Raw genomic sequence first — 25,850 nt, 5'->3', positions numbered from 1 at the left:
GAAAAAAGCATATCTGAATGTGCCGATTTTGTCTTTTTTTCTCTTTCACATGCTATGAAAGACTTGGCTCCATTGTAAGAACTTTGTCATTAGTCAGTAACATCTTTCAAATAAAATCAGAAACTGAGCCCTATCTGTTTTAATAAGTGGATGAAAACTCTATAACATTATTAAATGAGAGCCTGATTTCCTTAAATAAATGCTCTAAAAGAGAATATTTGGCTATTAATGTCATTACTGTTGTGTAATCTTACTGTATGGAAATGCAGATTATAACAAAGATTATAACAGTGACTAGCATCATAATTACTTCAGAGAGACAATAAATGAGTGCTAGTATTCTTTCTCTTCCTTATTCAGAGTACAATTCCAGTGGTAACCAGTGTGAAGATAATGGGAGATGAATTCCTGGATTTTACAAAATAAATTTTGATGTGAAGTAATAGAGAAGCAAAGCAAGAATGGGGATGAATTGAGTTAAAAAATGGTATTGTTCTGTGGAGGCAGTGGATATGACTGAGAAGCTGAGATATTTAGAGCATCATCCCCTTCAACTTCTAATGTGCTAATGATTGAGTTCTTTGGGTTCCCTCACCTGCTAATCAATTCCCTTATACTCTCTTTATTCTTTTCAGTTCCTTTCTCATTTCTGCTCTACAAATTGTGTTCCTTTCAAAAGGAATATTTCCATGTCACAGTAAAAGACGAGATGCTGGAGAAATTGCAGTGCTTGAAAGAGATGGTACTTAAAAGATTAGCAACTGTCAAAGTAGGAAGGTTACCCATTTCGTTATGGGTTCCTGGGGAATATAAGGATGGGAATTGTAGAGGATCCAGATGTTATTTATCACACCTCCTTCCTTACCGGATGGTGACGGTGAACAGAAAGATGCAAATAATACAGATTATGAACTAAAGTTTTGTTTTTAAACCCCTTACTTTTTAAAAACAGGCTGCAGCTTTCACTAAAGGTTATAAAGAAAAGCCCTCTTGGCTGCTTTTATTGAAAATTCCAAAATTGGGAGAGCAATCTCGCAGACTAGCCAAGCAACAGCCTGACATAATCATATTCATACCTTACAGACAATACCCCAGACACCACCATCACCATCACCATCACTATCCCTGGATATGTCCTGACCCACTGGCAGGACAGACCCAGCAGCGGAGGCAGCACAATAGGATACAGTTGGGAGGACATTGCCCTGGGAAGTCCTCTAATTTGAGTCTGGACTCTATGAAGTCTTGTAGCTTCAGAGTTAAACATGGCAAAGAAACTTCCTGTTGATTACTATGTACCATTCCCCCTCAGCTGATGAATCGGTACCCTTCCATGTTGAACAACACTTTGAGGAAGCACTGAGGATGACAAGGGCACAAAATGTACTCTGGGTGGGAGATTTCAATGTCCATCACCAAGAGGGGCTTGGCAGTAGCACTAATAATTGAGCTAGTCGGGTCCTAAAGAATATAGTTGCTAGACTGTGTCTGCAGTAGGTGGTGAGGGAAACAACAAATGGAAAAAAAAACTTGATTGATCTCATCCTCACCAATCTGCCAGCTGCAGATGCATCTATCCATGATAGTATCAGCAAAAGTGAGGACTGCACAGTCCTTGGGGAGGTGAAGTCTCACCTCCATCATGTTGTGTGGCACTATCACCACGCAAAATGGTGCAGATTTCGAACAGATCTAGCAACTCAAGACTGGGCACCCACAAGTTGCTGTGGCCCATCAATAGCAGAATTATACTTCAGCAGAATCTATAACCTCATGGCCCGGCATATTTCCCACTCAACCATTACCATCAAGCCAAAGGATCAATGCTGGTTCAATGAAGAGTGCAGGATCGCATGCCAGGAGCAGTGCCAGGCATAGCTGGTGAAGCTATCAAATACGGCTACTTTCATGCCAAACAGCATAAACAGCAAGTGATAGACAGAGCTAAATAATATCATAACCAATGGATGAGATCAAAGTTCTGCAGTCTTGCCACACCCAGTTGTGAAAGACGGTGAACGAATGATTAACGAGGCTCCACAAACATCCCCATCCTCAATTATGGAAGAGTCCAACACGTCAGTGCAAAAGATCAGGCTGAAGTTTTCGCAGCAATCTTCAGCTAGAAGTGCCAAGTGGATGATCCATCTCATCCTCATCCGGTGATCCCCAGCATTACAGATACCAGTTTTCAGCCGATTTGATTCACTCCACAAAAAAAGGGTGTAAGGCAAAAAACGGAAAATTACAGCCTGATAAGCCTAACCTTGGTCGCAGATAAGATCCTGGAATCCATTGTAAAGGATGAGATTTCTGAATACTTGGAAGTGAATGGTAAAATAGGACAAAGTCAGCATGGTTTTATCAGGGGGATATCATGCCTGACAAATCTGCTAGAAACCTTTGAGGAGGTAACAAGCAGGTTAGACTGAGGAGAGCCAATGGATGTTATCTATCTGGACTTAAACAAAATCTTTGACAAGATGCTGCACAGGAGGCTACTGAGTAAGAAGGGCCCAAGGTGTTAGAGGTAAGGTGCTCGCATGGATAGAAGCTTGGCTGTCTGGCAGAGAGTGGGGATAAAAGGGCCCTTCTTAGGATGGCAGTTGGTGACCAGTGGTGTTCTGCAAGGCTCAGTGTTGGGACCACAACTTTTCACTTTATACATCAACGATCTAAATGAGGGAACTGAGGGCATTCTGGCTATGTTTGCAAGTGACACAAAGGTAGATAGAGGGACAGGTAGCATTGAGGAGGTGGGGAGGCTGCAGAAGGATTTAGCCAGGTTAGGAGAGTGGACAAAGAAGTGGCAAATGGAGTACAATGAGATATGAGGTCATGCGCTTTAAAGGAAAGAATAGAGGCATGGACTATTTTCTAAATGGGGAGAAAATTCAAAAGTCTGAAGTGCAAAGAGACTTGGGAGTTCTCAATCAGGAATCTCTCAAGGTAAGCCTGCAGGTTGAGTTAGTAGTTAGGAAGGCAAATGCAATGATGCCATTTAGTTTGAAAGTACTTGAATGTAAAAGCAGGGATGTACTTCTGAGATTCTATAAGGTTCACATTTGGTGTATTGAGTACAGTTTAGGGCACCATATTTCAGGAAGGATGTATTGACCCTGAAGCATATTCAGAGGAGGTTCACGAGAATGGTCCCAGGAATGAGAAGCTTAATATATGAGGAATGTTTGAGAACTCTGGGTTTGTACTCAATGGAGTTTAGAAGGATGAAGGGGAGATCTGGAATCATAGAGTCATAGAAATGTACAGCATGGAAATAGACCCTTCGGCCCAACCTGTCCATGCCAACCAGATATCCCTACCCAATCTAGTCCCATCTGCCAGCACCTGGCCCATATCCCTCCAAACCCTTCCTATTCATATACCCATCCTTTTAATTGTTGCAATTATACCAGCTTCCACCACTTCCTCTGGCAGCTCATTCCATACACGTACCACCCTCTGCGTGAAAACCTTGCCCCTTTGGTCTCTTTTATATCTTTCTCCTCTCACTCTAAACCTATGCCCTCTAGTTCTGGACTTCCCGACCCCAGGGAAAATACTTTTTCTCTTTACCCTATCCATGCCCCTCATGATTTTATAAACCTCGATAAGGTCATTCCTCAGCCTCCGACGCTCCAGGGAAAACTGCCCCCATCTATTCAGACTCTCTCTATAACTCAAATCCTCCAACCCTGGCAACATCCTTATAAATCTTTTCTGAACCCTTTCAAGTTTCACAACATCCTTCTAATAGGAAGGAGACCAGAATTGAGCACAATATTCCAACAGTGGCCTCACCAATGTCCTGTACAGCCGCAACATGACCTCCAAACTTCTGTACACAATACTTTGACCAATAAAGGAAAGCATTCCAAACGCCTTCTTCACTATCCTATCTACCTGTGACTCCACTTTCAAGGAGCTATGAACCTGCACCCTAAGGTCTCTTTGTTCAGCAACACTCCCTCGGGATCTTACCGTTAAGTGTATAAGTCCTGCTAAGATTTGCTTTCCCAAAATGCAGCACCCCACATTTATCCAAATTAAACTCCATCTGCCACTTCTCAGCCGATTGGCCCATCTGATCAAGATCCTGTTGTAATCTGAAGTAACCTTTTTTGCTGTCCACTACATCTCTTATTTTGGTGTCATCTGCAAACTTACTAACCATACCTCTTATGCTCACATTCAAATCATTTATATAAATGATGAAACGTAGTGGACCCAGCACCGATTTGATAGCATGGTTTTGTGAGGGGCAGCTCATGCCTCACAAGCCTTATTAAATTATTTGAGGATGTGACAAAGCACATTGGAAATAGAGCAGTAGGATGTAGTGTATATGGATTTTAGCAAGGCGTTTGATAAGGTTCCCCATGGTAGGTTCATTCAGAAAATAAGGTTGCATGGGATACAGGGAAACCTGGCTGGAAACAGATTGGCTGGCCCAAAGAAGGCAGGGTGGTAGTACATGGACAGTATTCAGCCTGGAGCTTGGTGACCAGCGGTGTGCTGTGGGGATCAGTTCTGGGACCTCTGCTCTTTGTGATTTTTATAAATGGTTTGGATGAGGACGTGGAAGGGTGGATTTGTAAGTTTGCTGAAGACACAAACGTGGAGGGGCGTTGTAGGTTGCAATGGGGCATTGACAGAATACAGAGCTGGGCTGAGAAGTGACAGATGGAGTTCAACCTGGAAAAGTGTGAAGTAATTCACTTTTTGGAAGTTTGAATTTAAATGCAGATTACAGGGTTAAAGGCAGGATTCTTGGCAGTGTGGAGGAACAGAGGGATCTTGGGGTCCATGCCCATAGATCTTTCAAAGTTGCCATTCAAGTTGATAGAGTTGTTAAGAAGGTGTATAGTGTGTTGCCTTTCATTAGCAGAAGAATTGAGTTTAACAGCTGCGAGGTTATGCTGCAGTTCTATGGAGCCCCGGTTAGACCACACTTGGAATATTGTGTTCAGTTCTGGTCACCTCATTATAGGAAGGATGTGGAAGCTTTAGAGAGAGTGCAGAGGAGATTTACCAGGATGCTGCCTGGACTGGAGGGCATGTCTTATGAAGAAAGGTTGAGGGAGCTAGGGCTTTTCTCATTGGAGTGAAGAGGATGAGAGTGACTTGATAGAGGTGTACAGGATGTTGAGAGGCATAGATAGTGTGGATAGCCAGAAACATTTTTCCAGGACAGAAATGTCTATCATGAGGGGACATAATTTCAAGCTGATTCGGTGGAGATGTCAGATGTTGGTTCTTTACACAGAGTGGTGGGTGTATGGAATGTACTGCTAGTGGTGGTAGCGTCAGAGACATTAGGGACATTTAAGATCCTCTTGAATAGGCACATGGATGATAGTAAATTGAAGAGTGTATATATTAGTTTGATCTTAGAGTAGGATAAAAAGTCGGCACAACATCAAAGGCCGAAGGGCCTGTACTGTGCTGTACTGTTTTATGTTCTAAATCCCAGGAGGTGGGTATGGTGTGTGAAGAGAGGTTGAATCAGTTAGGATTATATTTGCTGAAGATTAGAAGACTGGGAGGAGGTTCTTACAGAAACCTATACATTTGAACTGAACTAAATAGAGTAGAAACAGGGAGGATGTTGCTGATGGCAGGCAAGTCCATACCAGGGATTACAATCAAAGGATAAGAGCTAAACCATTTAGGATTGAGGTGAGGAGAAATTCCTTCGCCCACAGAGTGGTGATCCTGTGGAATTTGCTGCTATGGAAAATGGTCAAGGCCAAATATAATTCCAAGAAGAAGTTGGACATAGCACTTGATTCAAAAGTGGGAACAAGCTGTTAAATTGGATGATCACCTGTGATCATATGAATGGCAAAGCAGGCTTGAGGGACCGAATGGCTTACTCCTCCAATTTTCCATGTTTCTATATAAATCCTACAGCCTGTTCAAAATAATCACCTGTGACTGAGCAACAAGCCTTTACCTCTCTTTTATGTTATTCTCTGTGGTTGTCTACATCTTTTTGGTCTCACAGCAAGAATACCACCTTCCTATTATTTTCTGTATCTTTCTGGTTCCTATTTGCTGTCAGGTTATGATGTAATCATACCTACGTAATTTGATCTTACTGTGGTACATTATGTATGCATTTTGTCTGCTATTTCCAGACTCAAGCCCATCCCTCTGTATCCGTGATCACTCTTCCTTCATTTTATTTCTTACCTTTTTAACTCATCTAGATTTTATCTTCTATAGTTGCACTTCCTTTAATTTCTCTGCCTTTAAGCAAACCACCCTCTCCATTCCTAACCCCATGCTTTCTGAACTCCTGGAGCTTTTCATCTGTATTACCACCACCACAGCCTGGACAGCTGCCCTCTCTCTCATTAAGGTTGAAACTTTATTGCTGGAACAGCACAGCAGGTCAGGCAGCATCCAGGGAACAGGAGATTCGACGTTTCGGGCACAGGCCCTTCTTCAGGAAAGATTCCTGAAGAAGGGCCTGTGCCCGAAACGTCGAATCTCCTGTTCCCTGGATGCTGCCTGACCTGCTGTGCTGTTCCAGCAATAAAGTTTCAACTTTGATCTCCAGCATCTGCAGACCTCACTTTCTCCTCTCTCTCATTAAGCCTACAGTTTCCCTCTACTCCTTCCACTCATCCTCCAGAGCTCGCCCAGATCATTCTGGGCAGCAGCCCCACTCCCACTGCTGGGGTCTAATCTCAAATGTTTCTTTCCTGTAGAATTCATCCTTTCTGCGTTAATATTGTAGACTGTCAGCAAATCACATCTCATTGCCCTTCTGCAAATCTCTCTCCAACAAGTCTATTCATTTGTGAAGAATCATCTCATTATCGAAGAATTAGTGTGTTTATGTTAGCATCATGATGGATAACTAACTGAGGATTGAGGACATCACTGCCCCAGCTTAATGACACCTCCAAACCTGGCTCACCATTTCGTTATCATTTTTCCAAGTAATGAAGTTTTTAAACTGAGATCATTTTTCTTCTTGAACCTCTGCACCAGTTGATATGCGGGTTCAACAGGTAATCAGGATGGCAAATGGAATATTGGCTTTCATTGCTAGAAGGATTGAATTGAAAAGCACGAAGGTTCTGCTACAATTGTACAAGGTGTTAGTGAGTCCACATCTGGAGTATTTGAATGCAGTTCTAGTCTCCTTAGTTGAGGAAGGATATACTGGCTTTGGAGGTGGTGCAGAGGAGGATCACCACATTCTTTCCAGAGATGAGAGGATTACCTATGAGGAGAAGTTGAGCCACCTGGATCTGTACTCACTAGAATTTAAAAGAATGAAAGGGGGTCTTATAGAAAGATATAAAATTATGAAAGGGATAGATAAGATAGAGGCAGGCAAGTTGTTTCCTCTGAGACTAGGATTAGAGCACATGGCCTCAGGATTAGGGGGAGTAGATTTAGTACAGAGATGAAGAGAAATTGCTTTTCCCAGAGTATGGTGAATCTCTGGAATTTTGTGTCCAAGGAAGCAATAGAGGCAGTTTCATTAAATATATTCAAGCCAGCTGGATGGAATTTTGCATGGCAGGGGAATTAAGGGTTAGGAGGAGGAGCTGAGAAGATGGATAGGTCAGCCATGATCTTAAAGAATGGCGGAGCGGGCTCAACGTGACAAATGGCCTCCTCCTGCTTCTATTTCTATGAAACTAAGACTCCCCCCGCCCCCCCCCATGATTTTAACCTCCATTTCAACCTACCACATTTTCTGTCCTCCGAATTCATTGCCACTTTATCCTCCCTAAATCTCTTCCTTCATGTAAACTCACTGAACCATATTCACAGCTAACTCCTTACCTCACCATCTTGTCGATCTCACAGATAAGGTAATCTCTGCTTACTTCATTGTATCACACAACACACACATCCTCCCCACCCTCCAATCCTGTTTTCACTCCTGACCCATCTCTCCTTATCTCTATCCCTGGGGTAAAATATCCCAGAATTCACTTACAACTGCACTTCCAAAATTTCAACTGTTCAGCTTCAGCTCCTTGTTCTCCACAACATTTCTGGAGGTACCAATTTACTCAATTACAGTCACAACTAAATCATTGACCATGTCAGCAATAAGATAATTACAGGATTGCATCCAGTCCCTCTTCACCTTTGGAGTCAGAAGGTGTGAAAAGAACTCATAGAGTCATAGAGATATACAGCATGGAAATACAGTAGCGCCTCGACATACGAACGACCTCGTTCACGAACAAATCGGTTTACGAACAGGAATGTACGTAAAATTTTGCTTCAATGTACGTACGAAATTCAAGGTACGAACGAAGGTATGAATGCAAAAGGCCCGTGTGCGACCACGTGGTTTCATTGTTCTGCTTTGCTACGCGCTTGTTGAACGCAAACGCTCTCGGACCCCGCGTGATCTCATTCAGTTCGTCTTTGGCGCGTGCGCTGTGAACAGCCGTCCAAGCATTCTTACGCTATCCGAACAATGGGAAAAGTTGATTCGGTTCGCGAACTTTTCGGTTCGCGAACCGGGTCCCAGAACGCATTTAGTTCGTAAGTCGAGGCGCTACTGTAGACCCTTAGGTCCAACTCATCTGTGCTGACTAGATATCCTAAATTAATCTAGTTGCATTTGGCCTGTATCCCTCTGAACCCTTCCGATTCATGTAACCATCCAGATGCCTTTTCAATGTTACAAATCCTGCAACATCAGATTATAGTCCAGCAGGTTTATTTGGAAGCACTAGCTTTCAGAGCGCTGCTCCTTCATCAGACGGTTGTGGAGTATAAGATCGTAAGACACAGAATTTACAGCAAAAGTTTACAGTGTGATGCAATAAAATGAGAGATCTGGATTGTTTGTTACGTCTCTCATCTTTTAGAATGACCGTGTTGGTTTCAGTTCTTTCATATGTAAATCCCGGAACTATTTTTTTTAAAGTTATATTCTCAAGTGAACTTTAACTATAGGTGCCATGTCAGCCCAGATAATGCACTGAAGGTGTGAGGTGTCCTGTGTGAGGCTGTCTGTGCCCCAATGTTCAGACTGATTCTATTTCTAAAAAGGGGATTTACAGAATATTACAAGGATTCATGCAGTTTTGAGCAAAATAAAATGTAATTCTGCAAGTAACAAATTCACTCCAAAAATGTATATGTATATGTGTGTAGGCAAGGGGGGTATATGTGTCTGTGAGAGAGTGTATGTGTGTGTGTAAAAACTGTGAGAAGGTGCATGTGTGGGTGTGTATGTGTGAGCGTATGAGAGAGGACCAGCGTGAGTGTGTGTGTCTGTAGGAGTATGTGTGTAAGTGTGAGAGAGAGTGTGTAGTGCAGTGGGGTCATCTGTACCCAAGGTCATCTGTACCCAAGGTCATCTGTACCCATGAACCCAAGGTCCTGATTGAGGCCATCCCCATGTGTACTGAACTTGGCTATCAGCCTCTGCTCAGCCATTTTGCGTTGTTGCCTGTCCCAAAGTCTGCCTTGGAGGATGGTCACCCAAAGGTTTGAGGTCGAATGTCCCGGACTGCTGAAGTGTTCTGCGACTGCATGGGAACGCTCCTGTCTGGTGATTGTTGGGCAGTGTCCATTCATCCATTGTCATAGCTTCCGCTTGGTCTTACCAGTGTACCACGCCTCAGGGCATCCTTGCCTGCAGCATATGAGATAGACAACACTTGAGTACTTTCGAGGAGAAAGTGAGGACTGCAGATGCTGGAGATCAGAGCTGAAAATGTGTTGCTGGAAAAGCGCAGCAGGTCAGGCAGCATCCAAGGAACAGGAACATAAGCCCTGAAGAAGGGCTTATGCCCAAAACGTCGATTCTCCTGTTCCTTGGATGCTGCCTGACCTGCTGCGCTTTTCCAGCAACACATTTTCAATACATGAGTACCTGCCATGTACATGGTGAGTGGTGTCCCCATGTGTAATGGTATCCATGTCAACACTCTAACATGGCTTGCAGCATCTGCTGTGACAGGGTTGTATGGTGTTGTCCTGGAAGCTGGGCAGTTTGCTGTGAACAATGATCTGTTTGAGATTTAGTGGTTGTTTAAAGGCAAGACGTGGAAGCATAAGAAGGTCTTGGCGAGGTGCTCATCCTCTTGATAATATGTTGTAGGCTGCGTGGAACATGGTGTAGTCTTTTGGACCCTGGGAAGTACTGGACAACGAAGGGTACCATATCGGTTGCAATCAGTGTCTGTCTCCTGAGGGGGTCATTACGATTTCTCGCTGTGTCACGTCAGAACTGGCGGTCGATGAGTTGAGCATCATACCCCATTCTTATGAGGGCATCCTTGAGTACTTCCAAGTGCCTGTCATGTTCCTCCTCATTTTAAAAGATCCTATGTATGCGTAGGGCTTGTCCATAGTGAATGGCTGTTTTAATATGTTTTGGATGGATGCTGGAGAAGTGTAGCATCATGAGGTTATTCGTGGGTTTGTGGTAGAATGAGGTAATGAGATGCCCATCCTTGATGAAGGTGTATGTGTCCAAGAATGAGACAGATACTAAAGCGTAATCCATGATGAGTTTGATGGTGGGATGAAACTCATTGATATTACTGTGTAGTTGTTTCAGTGACTTATCGCCATGTGTCTAGTGGAAGAAAATGTCGTCAATGCACCTGGCGTATAGTGTTGGTTGGAGGGCCTGCATAGAGAAGAAGTCTTGTTCAAACCTGTGCATGAAAATGTTGGCATATTGGGGTGCAATTTTGTCCCCGTGGCTGTACTGTGTGTCTGGAAGAAGAACTGGTTGTCAAAGGTGAAAATATTATGGTGAAGGATAAAGTGGATGAGTTGTAGGACGGTGCTTGAAGATTGGCATTTGTTGATGTTGAGTACTAAGTACTTTTAAATGTTGTAATTGTACCAGTCTCCGTCACTTCTTCTGGCAGCTCATTCCATACATGCACCACCCTCTGCATGAAAAAGTTGCCCCTTGGGTTCATTTTAAATCTTTTCCCCCCTCATCTTAAACCTATGCCCTCTAGTTTTTGACTCCCTTATCCTGGGGAAAAGACCTTGACTATTCACCCTATCCAAGCCCCTCATGATTTTCTAAACTTCTCTAAGGTCACCCCTCAGCCTCCAACGCTCCAGGGAAAATCGCTCCAGCCTATTCAGCTTTCTGTAGCTCAAACCTTCCAACCCTGGCAATATCCTTGTTTGAACGCTTTCAGGTTTAACTACATCTTTCCTAAAGCAAGACCAGTATTGATTGCAGTATTCCAAAAGTGGCCTAACCAATGTCCTGTACAGCTGCGCATGACCTCCCAACTTGTATACTCAATGCACCTACCAATAAAGGCAAGCATACCAAATGCCTTCTTTACTACTGTTTACCTGCGACTCCACTTTCAAGGAACTATGAACCTGCACTCCAAGGTTTCTTTGTTCGGCAACACTCTCCATGGCCTCACCGTTAAGTATATTTGTCCTGCCCTGATTTGCCCTACCAAAATATAGCACCTCACATTTATCAAAATTAAACTCTGACTGCCACTCCTCAGCTCATCTGATCAAGATCACGTTGTATCCTGAGGTAACCACCTTCGCTGTCCACTATATCACTAATTTTGGTGTCATCTGCAGGTTTACTAACCATACCACCTACATTCACATCCAAATCATTTATATAAATGACAAAAGCAGTGGACCCAGGACTAATCTCTGCAACACTGGTCACAGGCATCCAGTCCAAAAAGCAATCCTCCACCCACCACCTTCTGTCTTCTACCTTCAAGTCAATTTTGTATGCAAATGGATAGTTCTCCCTGTATTCCATGAGTTCTCACCTTGCTAACCAATCTACCATGTGGAACCTTGTTGAATACTTTACTGAAGTCGATTTGAACAACATCCAGCACTCTGCCTTCATTATTCCTCTTTGTCACTTCTTCAAAAAACTCAGTCAAGTTAGTGAGACACGATTTCCCACGCACAAAGTCATGTTGACTATTCCTAATCGGTCCTTGCCTTTCCAAATACATGAATATCCTGTCCCTCAGGATCTACTCCAACAACTTGCCCACAACTGATGTCAGGTTCACTGGTCTATAGTTTCCTGGCTTTTCCTTACCACCTTTATTAAGTAATGGCATCTGGCAACAAGTAGCTGATTGGTCTGTGGAATGATGACAGAACAATCTGCTTGCCAACAACCATGTGATTGGCTCCCAGGTAGCCAAACAGCTTGTGATTGGCTTCCAGGTAGTCAACCAGCTTGTTGGTGTGAATGTTTTGATCAGAAGCCAATGGAGAGATGTCCCGCAGTAACCTCAATCCTGAAGAATGTCAGTTTATTTCCCCTATCAGTTGTTGTAGGCTGTAGATTTTAACCAATAAGTCAGAAACTTTATGCGTTATGAACTAGTTGCACTGTGTTCTTGCAAACAAGTTAAGTAACTTGAGGAAAGAATGTCAAGGAGCAGCAGACCCAGACAAGCTAAAAGGATCAGTTCTGCAAACCCTGTAAACAGAGACCATTGCACTACCTTTCTGTCTGTCTATCTCTCTCTGTCCATCAAATCCATGTTTTGTATGTGTCTTATGTGTGTGCAGAGGTAACATATTAAGTAATAGCTGTTTGTCAACAGCTAGAATATACTTATTTGTAACAAAGTCCAAAAACCTGGTCCATGCTTCCTTTTAATCTGAGTCTAATATTCAGGTACATTGGGAAATTCTGCATACTTTTAAAGTCTTTAACTTTTCTGATAATACTGGGAATAGCAGGGCTTGATTTTCCAGTGCACTAGAAATCCAAGGACTGCAGCAATTTAAGAGGCCAGCTCATCACCACTTCTCAAAAGGGAAAATAAACGCTCATTCAACCAGTCTCCAACCTCCCACAAACAAATGGAAATCAAAGGTCCAAGTACACCTTTGGGAGAGATAAAGTTCCCTTTACCAGAGGTTAAATATCTTTTCATATTAAAAGTAGACCTGAAGGTGCTTAATTGCATGAATGCAATCTAACTGTCAAACTGTGAAGGCATTTAAATCCACAGAACTTTCAAGCTGTCAAGGCATTTAAATCTCCTGGCTTTCAAAATAAAGAAAACTTTAAAAAAATGTAATGCTTGCTGTTTCATTCTATTTGTTAGCACAAGCCTGGGAGATATCTTAATAGAACTTACATTGCAGTACTGATCTCACACTCTATCCTGTCTTCAGCCTACCAATTCATGGTTTGATTGACAGTTCAACTGTCTTTAATGTTGAGCAGTCTGATATTTTTATAGGCTGAGTTTTCCATCAGAATTAATGAATACATTAATAGAGTGGTAAGGTGCAAAATTTGGCATGGAGTGTGAGGGACCATGGGGGTTGGTGGGGAGCCTGAGCCAGCATGAATTGGTTAGTTGAAGTGTGTAGGAGAGTGTCGGGGTGTAAAACACTCAGGCTAGAGGGGATTTTTCTTTTTATTATTATATTAGTTTTCTTACAAATCTCAGAGCAAAGTAGCCAGCATTTCATATAGCCCATCTCAGTATTCAACACCCTCTGTTGTTGTCTCCAAGCCCAACGTTTGTTAACATCCTCACTCCTCGAACAGGAATCTGACCATCTGGAACACCTTCTCCCAAGTTGGGTTTGTGGAACTGGAAATTGTCCCTATTCTGTATTCTAGAATGAGGTGTGGGCATTCAGGCCTTTGTAATACTTTTTGGGAAGCAAGACTCCGAATTACCCAGCATGAAACAGATACTGTTCAGGTCTTCATATCTGTGCTGAAGCTCTGCAAAAAATATTCACTTGCAATTATTCAAATTTTTAAACTTCTTTCATCAAATATTAAAGGAATTAATTGTTCTTAACAATTCAAGATTGCATTTCTATTGATAGTTTTTCAAGGGACCATTTCATATCATCACACATTTCTCTGTGAAAAATGGCTCCTGCATCACATCATACTGAATCTTTCAACTTGTGTTTATAGTGTCTTAGTATCAGAATTAAAGCAACTGAGGTGATGGAGAAGAGTGAAAACCAAGTGATGCAAAGAATGAAAGAGGTCAGGACATAGGAAGATGAGGCATACTTGATATCCAAAGAATTATGATTGAGTTTGAAGTTTGTTTGTCATCACAGTGAATAACGGAAATTTGATCTTTTTTTTGTTTCATTTCATTTTCATCAATATTTTTCTTCACCTCATTATCACGATTGATTGCCTTGCAGAACTTTAAAATCGCTTTCTGCACTTTAACACATCGCTTGCATCAGCTGCATTTTAGGGGACTGCCGTCAGTCACTCAGTTGTATTGAAATGTGCTCACAATGGCTGTGGAATAGGAGACCAAAGGACAGTATTAAGGATCAAGTCAGACAGCTGCTGCAGGAAGTAATCTTTACCCGCTGGAAGAGCTGGCTACTCGGGACACGGTTTAATCAGTTGTGGAATGTGGGCATTCCTGGTTGGGCCAGTATGTATTGCCCATTTCTAGTTGCCCTTGAGAAGGTGGTGGTGAGCTGCCAGCTGTAGTCCACCTGCTGTAAGTTGACCCACAAAGGCCTTCAGGAGAGAATTACAAAATTTTGACTCAGCGACAGGAAAGCAATGGTTATATGTTTCCAAGTCAGGATAGTTGGAAACTGTTGTCTAAGGAGTTTTGATGAATTTCTGTGGTGCATCTTGTAGATGGTGTGCAATGCTGCTACTGAGCATCGGTGGTGTAGGGAGTGAATGTAGTGCCAGTCAAGTGGGCTGCTTTGTCCTGGATGGTGTAACGCTTCCTGAGTGTTGTTGGAGCTGCACTCATCCAGACAAGTGAGGAGTTTTCCATCACCTTCCTGACTTGTGCCTTAAAGATAGTTGACAAGCTTTGGGGAGTCAGGAGATGAGTTATCTGCCACAGTATACCTAGCCTCTGATTTGCTCTTGTTGCCACTGTTAGTGACTGATTAACAGGTATACAACTAAAATTGCCATGGTGACTTGTGAAATGGAGACAATTCACTAACTTTGACTCCATTTTCTGTTAGTTTCATTGCAAGGGAATTACGCTGATCTATTCCTAGCATCCTTTCCTTCAAAAAACAGTACAGCACTTGGAGGATGGGATGATGACTGTAACAAAAACAAAAGCTAATGCATTTGTTTAAATTTAAATCCAGGTGGGTTGACTCTGGTTGGTCAAGGCATTGCCCAGAGAAACTAATCAGAATTAGCTGTCACCTGTTTTGTTGAGTTGAAGGACTGTGTATATATGTTCTTTCTGTCTTTTTCATGCCTGTGTATTAATATACGTGTGCATTCAAAGTGTGCCACATTGCATGCCTGATTTGAAATCTTAAACCGTTGTCAGTGTAATTCTTAGAGTACAATATAGTTTGGCAAATGTTCTCTAATTGTGGAATATAATATAATATTGGATAGTACGTTTTGGGTTTTGCAAGCAGGGTTTGTTTTGATACAGCCAGTACCCCTCTAGTTGCAGACAGCTGAAGGGACATGCTGTTTGATGTGATCTACAAGTCTACAGGACTGTTTTCAACCAGCTTGTGCTTGCAAGACTCAAAACAGTGTTCAACATTGGATATAATTCTGTGTGTTAAGAATTACACTAACAACTAATTCAAGATAGGCTCACAGTGTGGCATACTTCTGTGCACTTGAAACTACATATGTCAATAGACAGTGGCCTGATCTTTGCAGACAGAAAGAACATGCATAAATAACGTCTCTTCTGATTTCTTCCCACAGATGCTGCAGAGCGGCTGAGTTTCTCCAGTAATTTCTGTTTTGGTTTCAGATCTTCAGCATCTGCAGTTCTTTGGTTTTGTTGAATTCATTTTGATATTTAACACCATAGTCAGAGAGCAGAGGATCACCACAAAGGGTTGTGGTTATGAGTGGGTAGCATAGTGGACGTGCTGAGGATGTGTAGTGCTATTAATGAATCATCTTTAATAGAACATTTCTACAGCTTATGGCACAATGATCCCTTTCAGAGATAGGTCTCCAAAGCTGCAGAGAAAGCTACAGCATAATAAAGATTATCTCTGGATCCATCCAATTCCAAATTGTTACCAAGCATCAATAATACACAACCATGTACAAAAATGTCAGAATAAAGTTGAGCACTGTGGGTGGTATTTAACACGTAGGGAAAGCAAAGATTGGTGAGACCTGGGCTTATGAGGAACGACCACCATGCAGTATTGATATAGGCAACAAATATTGCATAACATTTCTTGGCACCAAGAAAGAAACATCAGGACATGTCAGACTGAATGAGTCATTGCTTTGCTTATTTCAGATAATCAAGGCCCTTTACTTCTCAGTAAAGCCTCGTCTCCACTTGCAGCTTAAGGAAATCAAAGGAACAAAATAGACGGCCTATAATTTATTTGGAAGTTGTGAGCCTGAAATAAACCTGTTACTCAGAGGCATGATGAACCCTAAATATTACGGCAGATTTTTTCAGACAGGAATAAGTTCAATGTTAGATCCATAAAATCATAAGATCTTAATAATTCGGAGGAGGAGTTGTCCATTCAGCCCATTGAGGTTACTCCACCATTTAACAAAATCATGGCTGATCTGATTTTCACCTCAACATTCATGATCTAGCATGATCTAGCATGATCTCAATCAAACTTGATTCTTCTGTAGGGAAAAAAAAACTGTTAAACCAATCCTTGAGTATTTTCAATGGTCCAGAGTCCACTGTTGTCTGAGAAGAATCCCAAATATTGACAATCCTCAGAGAAGACATCTCTCTTCTCATCTTAATTTTAAAAATTTTCCCCCTTGTTCTGTGTGCCCCACAAGGGGAAACATTCTGTCAGCATCTACCATGTCAAACCTCCTTAATCTTATTTTTTGATAATAAAAGACATAGAGTCCTACAGCACGAAGACAGACCCTTCAGCCCAAACAGGTCTATGCTGACCAAATATCACTTCTCATTCTTCTAGTCTCAAATCAGTTTTGGACTAACTTGCTTAACCTTTCCTCTGTGACAACCCCTTCATCCCATCAATTAGCCCAAGTGAATCTTTGAACTACTTCCTACATAAGTATATTAGTCTTGATGAGATCAAAATCAATGCTCTGTACAGTTGTAGCAAGTATTCTGACTTTCATGTAAGTCATGAAAATAGATTGGAAATAGTTGAGGGCCCAGCACTGATCCCCGTAGAACCTCGATCATTTAAAGTTTGCCAAGCTGAAAATGATTCAATTATCTCAATTCTGTTCCCTGTGGGTTAGCCAATCTTCTGTTCACACTAATATATTGTCTTAATGCCATGAGCTCTTACTGTGTCCAGTAACCTTTAATGAGGCACCCTTTTGAATGTCATTTGAAAATCCAAATGCACTACATTTACTAGTTCCCCTTTATCCACCCTGCCCAATCAAATAGCAGAAGCTCAGAAGCCTCAGCAGAGCCACAAAGAAAGTTAGCCTTAATGACAGCAGGGATAATAAGATGGTGCAACATGGTGGCTCAGTGGTTAGTGTGGCTGCCTCTCAATTTGATTCCAGCCTTGGGCAACTGTCTGTGTGGAGTTTGGACATTTTCTCTGTGTCCATGTGAGATTCCTTACAAAGTCCAAAGATGTGCAGGTTAGCTGGATGGGCCATGGGAAATGCAGGGATACAGGAGAGGGCGGGTCTGGGTGGGCTTGATGGTCTGAATGGCCTGCTTCTGCACTGTAGGGATTCTATAATGACTTTGTCTTGAGGCACCCTCTAGGAGAAGAAAAGATCTAAATTTTCTGCTGGGGCCATGGGTGGATCCTGGTGTCTGGAGGAGACATCTCTACAGTGATTTCATCAGGACGTAGAGAGATCATTGCCACCAGCAGCAAGCTCCTCGAGCTTTGGAGCCTCTGGTTCTAATTGATTCCCGAAGGTGATGATGCTGGTTCCATGCAACTGGCAACCTCCCATAGAATGCCAGAGGCTAAGAAGGATCACCCTCAATTAGCTGCAAGCCTTCAGTAGATGGTTGACTTGCCCACCAACTTTCCCACTGTTCAGCAACTGGTCAGTGCTTGACCTGTGTTGGGACATGAGTCCCTCATATTTCATTGGTTGCTCCATCCTCCAGATCAGTGAAATCTCATCATTTATTTCAAGTTCCAGTGTAAACTTGTGAAAATTCACTTTTCATTCATCTGTATGTGTATGTTATTGTTTAATGTGATTCCTGTTGTGCTAAACAGATATTCCATGTCAATTATGTCCTTTCCTTACTGTATTTCAGGGTAGGAAGCCTGGTTATTTTTCCTTCCTGGACCCTTTCTCTCCTGGTGTTTGGCTCTTCATGGTGCTTGCCTATCTTGCAGTCAGTTGTGTTCTCTTCCTTGTAGCCAGGTATAGTCATGTGGGTGTCCTGTGAAACCACTGTTTGCTCTATTAAGTCCCTCCATAAGTACATCATTATCTTTGTGTATTTGATATTTATTATTTTAAAAGTCCCGACATTGGCTAAAGTAGGAGGTTAGACTAAAACACATAATGAAACGAGCTGAAGATTAATAGTTATTAATGATTTTTGTAGATTGTTTTAGCTTATAATGTAGGCAGTGTTTAGGCAATACAGAAAGCGGCCGATGTTCTCTTATGCAGTTGATATGTTTTGACCAGTTGCTTACGAAACAGTGTTGAATGGGCACGGTAACAGTTTCTGTACTTTAGATGTAATGATTTCTTTTACAGACTGTCTCCTTATGAGTGGTATAACCCGCAACCTTGCTTTAGAGGAAAATGTAAAGTGTTGGTCAATCAATACTCTCTAGGAAACAGCCTGTGGTTCCCAGTGGGTGGCTTCATGCAGCAAGGATCAGAGATCATGCCTCGAGCACTCTCCACACGCTGTGTTAGTGGAGTATGGTAAGGAATCTCCAGTTACTAGACCTGAGAGACCAAATGATACTGGCTATGATAGGATAATGGTTGCTTGAAAGCAATGAAAAATTATAAGGCTGTCGGGACGAAGAATGGGAGTGCAAGTTATTGGATAACTCTACCAAAGTACCGATATGAATATGATGGATCAAATAGCCTCTTTTTATGTGTATCAGTCTGTGATTCCATGATGAAGAATTTCAAATGGTAAATATTCCAGTAAACTATTTTAAAGTATGGACTTAAGGTAGTCAAAATTTCATGAGTTAAAAATAAATAATTCCAGAATGACTGGCAGGCTATATCTGCCCATGTTCATTGGCCCTTATCTGGGTAAATTATTTTGGCCAAACACAGAAGTTATTATGTTATAGTCAATGTTATTAAAATGCTTTCCCAATGCCACTCCAATTATGTGATTGACTTTGTTCCCTAGAACTGGGTTCAGCATTGTACTGTCCCCTGTTTGGACTTTCTATGTGTTAACATAAAAAACCGTCCAGTTTCAAGAAACTTGTCCCCTCCAACCTTTTACACTATGACTACCCCAATTAATATTGTGAAGTTGAAATGGTCTTAATGTTATCCTATTATTGTTTTGCACATCTTGTTTATACGCTCCTCTATTGCCTGCTGACATTGTTTGGGGTCTAGATTAGAGTGGTGCTGGAAATGCGCAGCAGGTCAGGCAGCATCCAAGGAGTAGGAAAATCGATGTTTCGGGCAAAAGCCCTTCATCAGGAATGAAGGCAGGGAGCCTCCGGGTGGAGAGATAAATGAGGGGTGGGGCTGGGGAGAAGGTAGCCAAGAGTACGATAGATGGATGGAGGTGCAGATGAAGGTGATAGATCAGAGGGGAGGGTGGAGTGGATAGGTGGGAAGGGAGGTAGGACAGATCATGAGGATGGTGCTGAGCTGGAAGGTTGGAACTGAGGTAAGGTGGGGGGTGGGGAAATGAGGAAACTGGTGAAGTCCACATTGGTGCCCTGGGGTTGAAGTGTTGTGAGGCGGGAGATCGGGAGATGAGGCGGTCTTCCTCCAGGCATCGGGTGGTGAGGGAGTGGCGGTGGAGGAGGTCCAGGATCTGCATGTCTTTGGCAGAGTAGGCGGGGGAGTTGAAATGTTGGGTCACAGGGTGATGGGGTTGATTGGTGTGGGTGTCCAATGTTCCCTATAGCGCCCAAAACGTTGATTTTCCTGCTCCTTGGTTGCTGTCTGACCTGCTGTGCTTTTCCAGCACCACTCTAATCTAGACTCTGATTTCCAGCATCTGCAGTCCTCACTTTTGCCTGACATTGTTTGGGGGTCTGTAATACATTCCCAGCAGTGTGACAGTTCCTTTTATTTTGCTTGCTTTTTCTACCCAAAAAACCTCATTTGAAGATCCAAGATATCATCCCTCTTTCCTGCAGTAACTGACAACTTATTTCATAATGCTAAACTACCATAATTTACACCTTCCCCTGCCTGCATGGAGCACCTATACTGCAGAATGCTAAGTTGCCAATCCTGCCTCTCACTCAATTATGTCTTTGTGATGGCAACAATATCACAATTCCATGTGCCAATCCACATCCTTAACTCATCTGTCTTACCTGTAATACTCCTAGCATTAAAAGCTATCCAGCTTCATCTTACTCAGTTGGAACTCAATATGGCTGAACTTTCTCTGTCTTGGTTCCTGTACTAAAGTATACAGGTTCCCATTGCAGTAACAGTGTGCCCACCCACTGCTGATTTTTTTTGTATTCTTCCCAACATCACTAGCAAACCCACCCACAAGGATGTTGATCGCATTCTGGTTCAGGTACTGATCATCCTGCTTGTGGAGGTCCCATCTTCCCCAGGAATGGTCCTAGTGATCCAGGAATCTAAAACCCTCCCTTATGCACCAACCCTTGGTGTTACACCGGATTTAAAATGTTAATTCTGTTTCTCAGTCCACAGATGTTGCCAGACCTGGTGAGTTTTTTGCAGCACTTTTTGTTTCAAAGGTAATACACAATGTTCTGGAATAGAGAATGGTGAAACGATACTGAATTCTATCCAGAGACAAGATAGTCTGTTTTCATCATCATGGGAAAGACACCCAGCTGAAACACAAAATTTCAAGTGCTACTTTTCACAACTTGACACAAAGGAGAGGCAGCTGCTCATTCTGCACATGAATTTGAATTCAGAATAAACCTGGAGTAAGAAACTGGGCATAACTCAACTAGAGGAAAAGACTGTGTTAGCTATTGAATAGGGTGCTGAAGAGAACTATTTTTCAGTTGAGGATGGAATCTGAGAGTTAAGGAGCAAGGAATTTCAGAGTAAGCCTTGCCACTGGAATCCATTGAGCATATTCAGAAGATTTACTTAAGGAACTTTCAAAGGACATTGGAAGACTGTTGAGTGAAGGAAATATGTTGAGTGCATGGGAAACAAGATGGCAAATGGAGTACAGTGTGGGGAAACAGGAGTTTATTCATTTTCACAAAAGTAGACAAGTAAAATATTTTTTAAAGTGCACAAGATTTGTAAATGTTATTGTTCAGAGACTTGTGCAAGGAGCACAAATTTAGCATGCAGCTACAGCAAGCAATTCAGAAGGCAAATGGCATATTGACCATTTTTGCAAGTGGATTGGAGTTCAGAAATAAAAAGGTCTTTCTAAACTTGCATAGCATTTTGGTGAGACTACATCTAGAATACTGTCTGTAATTTGGTTTCCACATTTAAGCAAAGATATAAATGCACTGGAGATGGTACATCAAATGCTCCCCTGGGATGAGAGGCTTATCCTTTATTGAGAGTCTGAATAAACTGAGCCTTCTTGTAAGGGTCTCATTGAAACATTCAGGATTCTGAAGGGGCTTGGCAGGGTAGACATTGAAAGGATGTTTCTGCTCCTAGGGCAATCTAAAACATAATGGAACAATGATTTGGAGATGCCGGTGTTGGACTGGGGTGTACAAAGTTAAAAATCACACAACACCAGGTTATAGTCCAACAGGTTTAATTGGAAGCACACTAGCTTTCGGAGCGACGCTCCTTCATCAGGTTTTGAAGAATCACCTGATGAAGGAGCGTCGCTCTGAAAGCTAGTGCTTCCAATTAATCCTGTTGGACTATAACCTGGTGTTGTGTGATTTTTAATAATGGAACAAGATATGGAGTTGATTATTTAGGATTGAGATAAGGAAAAATTTCTTTACTCAAGGGGTAATCCCTATCCAGAGGGTTGTGCATGCTGAATCATTGATAATATTTAAGTCTGGGAAAGACAGATTTTGAGAATCTCTGGAAATAAAGGATTATGAAGAACAGGAAAATAAATGGAGTTGAGGCCCAAGATCAGTGATGATTATATTGAATGGCAGAGGATGCTCAATCGGCTGAATGGTCTACTCCTGTTGCTTCATGCATTGAAAAGCAGAGAGGAGTGTGGAACTTCATCCACAAGGCTACAAATCTGCTGAGAATATGATCTGGAGGTACTGGTGTTGGACAAATTCAGAAGTCACATGACACCTGGTTTTAGTCCAGCAGGTTGACTTGAAACCTGATGAAGGAGCAGCGCTTCAAAAGCTTGTGATTTCAAATAAGCCTGCTGGACTATACCCTATGTCATGTGCTTTCTGACTTTGCTGAGAATATGGCATAGCTAACAAACTGTTCATAACATATTTTCAGTTGTGTTTAGTAAATGAGAAAGTAATTTAATGTATTAATTAACTATTAAGTCATTTTAGTCAATGTTAATTTTAGTGTTTTAGAACATAAAAATTTGTTGATTCTTTCCATCAGTTGTTGGGAAATGATTAATTATTTTCAAAAAGTCTTGACAGGAGTTGTAACAACAGATTCTGTAGCCATCTCAGAAGTAAACTCATCTTCCGTTTGCATTCAGGACGTTATCCAGAAAATTCCTGTTGTTGACTTGCAGCTAAAGATAACAAATTTGTTTTGAACTGCAATTGTCAGGGGACAGGAAAAAATCTTGTGGATGAACCTGGTCACTTTAAGTTTATTATTGGAACTAGCCTTTCAGTTATAAATGGCTGTAAGGATATTATGATGGTTTGTGTGATAACTAATGGAATCTGCTAAATAATCAAAGAATTTTTGTGATTGACAGGAATTGTATCTTTGGTTATTTTTTCAATCTAAATTTCAGCATCAGTTTTACAAAGTCTACATTCCACTGTTGGTTTGATTATATGTTTCTGTTCAGGTGGGCTTTCACACTGATTATCATATCATCTTACACAGCCAACCTGGCTGCCTTTCTCACTGTACAGAGAATGGATGTACCCATAGAATCAGTTGATGACCTTGCTGACCAGACAAACATTGAATATGGGACAATTCAAAGAGGTTCAAGCATGACTTTCTTCCAGGTAAAATACCAGCAATGATACAATTTTCTGCTTATTAATTTGTTTTATTTTTAAGAAATGTTTATTTTGCTTGGTTTCCAGAACTCTCGATACCAGACCTACCAGAGAATGTGGAATTATATGCATTCTAAACAGCCAAGTGTCTTTGTGAAAAGCACAGAAGAAGGAATTTCTCGAGTTTTGAACTCCAATTACGCATTCTTATTAGAATCTACCATGAATGAATACCATAGACAACGTAATTGCAACCTTACACAGATCGGTGGTCTCCTGGATACCAAAGGATATGGTATAGGTTTACCACTCGGTGCGTCAAACTAGCATTCAGTGACATTTAGTTGGCAAAAATTCCATATTATACATGCATAATTTGATGAAGCAATACCATTGTTCCCATGATTTAAACTGGATATTCCTACATACACACAAAGTGACTGTGGTTTTCAAGCATTAATGACGCATACATCAAGCTTTAGGTTATGTGAGAAATATATTTTGAAAGAAGTTGAAAATATTTTACAGATCAATTAGCACGGGTAAAGAAAAAAGAAACATTATGATCCATGGATTTTCAATAGTATTGAATACAGAAATATAAACAGTCATCTTAAAAAAAATTGACAAATAGGGAAAGAAAAGGGAGAAGGTAAATGAGAATCACAGATTATCTGCAAGTGCTTTGGTTGAAACTTTTTGGTGACATGGAATACACACCAGTTGAGGTAACAGGGATTATTGCACGTAAACTCACATTTGAAACCTCTGCCTTTTCAAAAAAGGATACAGAATCAAGCATAGTCACTGCTCTTACCCTTTATTTGAAAACCATACATCGAAAGTAATTTTACATTGAAAGCAAATTATGGGGAAAAAAATCTCAAAGTTAAAGTGTGTAGAAAGAGGCTCTTTGACCCATTACACTTCCCAGCTCTTTGACAGCGCTTTCCAATTAGTCCCACTCAACTTATTCAAGTCTTTGATGCTGCTTTCATCAAAATAACCAAGTTTGAGTTCTGAGCCAGATGACTTGGTCAACTGATAATTAGCAAAGGACTTCCTCATAAGTGTCATTCTGCTGCTGTACCTTGGAAATATGCTGTACTTTTGATGATTGATGGGAAACAGGATGAGATGAAAGAAGATTTCAGTCATGAGATTTTGAAAAAAAAGTAAAAATATGAATAAATTGTGATACCTTTAATGACATAGATTAGCTCTAATTTACCATTCTTCATTCTCTAACAATGTAGAAGCCTAAACCTCCTATACACTTGCATTTAAATAAAAAGATTCAGCCAATTGAAGGACTCGGTGACCAGCAAGTTCATTGCTGATTCCATGTGCAAGTCCATTGATATTCATTCAATCATCCAGGATAGACTTTCTGTTTAGGCAGCATAACAGAGTGCAATCATTTTAAAGATTTTTCTCTTCACATGATAAATTCTTCTTCAAGTGTAGGGACAGTTGTTATTGAAACCCCCATGTGATAAATAGTATTACATATGGATGTAGGTTTGCTCACTGAGCTGGAAGGTTCATTTTCAGATGTTTCATCACCATACTCGGTAACATCTTCAGTGAGCCTCCAAATGAAGCACCAGTGGTGTAGCCCGCTTTCTATTTATATGTTTGAGTTTCCTTGTGTTGGTCATGTTATTTCCTGCAGTGACCATCATGTCTATGGTGATGTCATTTCCTGTTCTTTTTCTCAGGGGGTGGTAAATGGGATCTAAGTCAATGTGTTTGTTGATAGAGTTCAGATTGGAATGCCATGCTTTTAGGAATTCGCGTGCATGTCTCTGTTTGACTTGTCCTAGGATGGCTGTGTTGTCCCCGTCAATAGACAATAGGTGCAGGAGTAGGCCATTCTGCCCTTTGAGCCTGCACCACCATTCATTATGATCATGGCTGATCATCCTCAATCAGTATCCTGTTCCTGCCTTATTTCCATAACCCTTGATTCCACTATCCTTGAGAGCTCTATCCAACTTTTCTTAAACAAATCCAGAGACTGGGCCTCCACTGCCTTCTGGGGCAGAGCATTCCACACAGCCACCACTCTCTGGGTGAAGACGTTTCTCCTCATCTTGTCCTAAATGGCCTATCCGTATTTTTTAAGCTGTGTCCTCTGGTTCGGCACTCACCCATCAGTGGAAACATGTTTCCTGCCTCCTGGATGTCCAATCCTTTAATAAACTTATTCGTCTCAATCAGATCCCCTCTCAGTCTTCTAAACTCAAGGGTATACAAGCCCAGTCGCTCCAATCTTTCAACATAAGATAGTCCCGCCATTCCAGGAATTGACCTTGTGAACCTATGCTGCACTGCTTCAATAGCCAGAATGTCTTTCCTCAAATTTGGAGACCAGAACTGCACACAGTACTCCAGGTGTGGTCTCACCAGGGCCCTGTACAGCTGCACAAGAACCTCTTTGCTTCTATACTCAATCCCTCTTGTTATGAAGGCCAGCATGCTATTAGCCTTCTGCACTACCTGCAGTACCTGCATGCTTACCTTCATTGAGTGGTGTACAAGAACCCCCAGATCTCTCTGTACTGCCACTTTACCTAAATTGATTCCATTTAGGTAGTAATCTGCCGTCCTGTTCTTGCCAC

At 41.6% G+C, this 25,850-nt stretch overlaps 1 protein-coding gene across 3 annotated transcripts in view; it reads left to right on the top strand.

Moving 5' to 3' along the window:
- grik4 (glutamate receptor, ionotropic, kainate 4) overlaps positions 1-25,850 on the top strand; it is a 189,578-nt gene that overhangs the window by 154,012 nt on the left and 9,716 nt on the right. For all 3 annotated transcript variants that reach the window (XM_043676445.1, XM_043676447.1, XM_043676446.1), the window contains 4 exons: positions 18,204-18,313; positions 18,659-18,832; positions 23,067-23,232; positions 23,314-23,539. In XM_043676445.1, the coding sequence (XP_043532380.1) occupies positions 18,204-18,313; positions 18,659-18,832; positions 23,067-23,232; positions 23,314-23,539 (676 nt within the window). The remainder of the gene's footprint in view (positions 1-18,203; positions 18,314-18,658; positions 18,833-23,066; positions 23,233-23,313; positions 23,540-25,850) is intronic.

This window comes from Chiloscyllium plagiosum, chromosome 35 (genome assembly GCF_004010195.1).
Source record: "Chiloscyllium plagiosum isolate BGI_BamShark_2017 chromosome 35, ASM401019v2, whole genome shotgun sequence".
Taxonomy (NCBI): domain Eukaryota; kingdom Metazoa; phylum Chordata; class Chondrichthyes; order Orectolobiformes; family Hemiscylliidae; genus Chiloscyllium; species Chiloscyllium plagiosum.
This window is presented reverse-complemented; position numbering and strand designations above follow the sequence as displayed.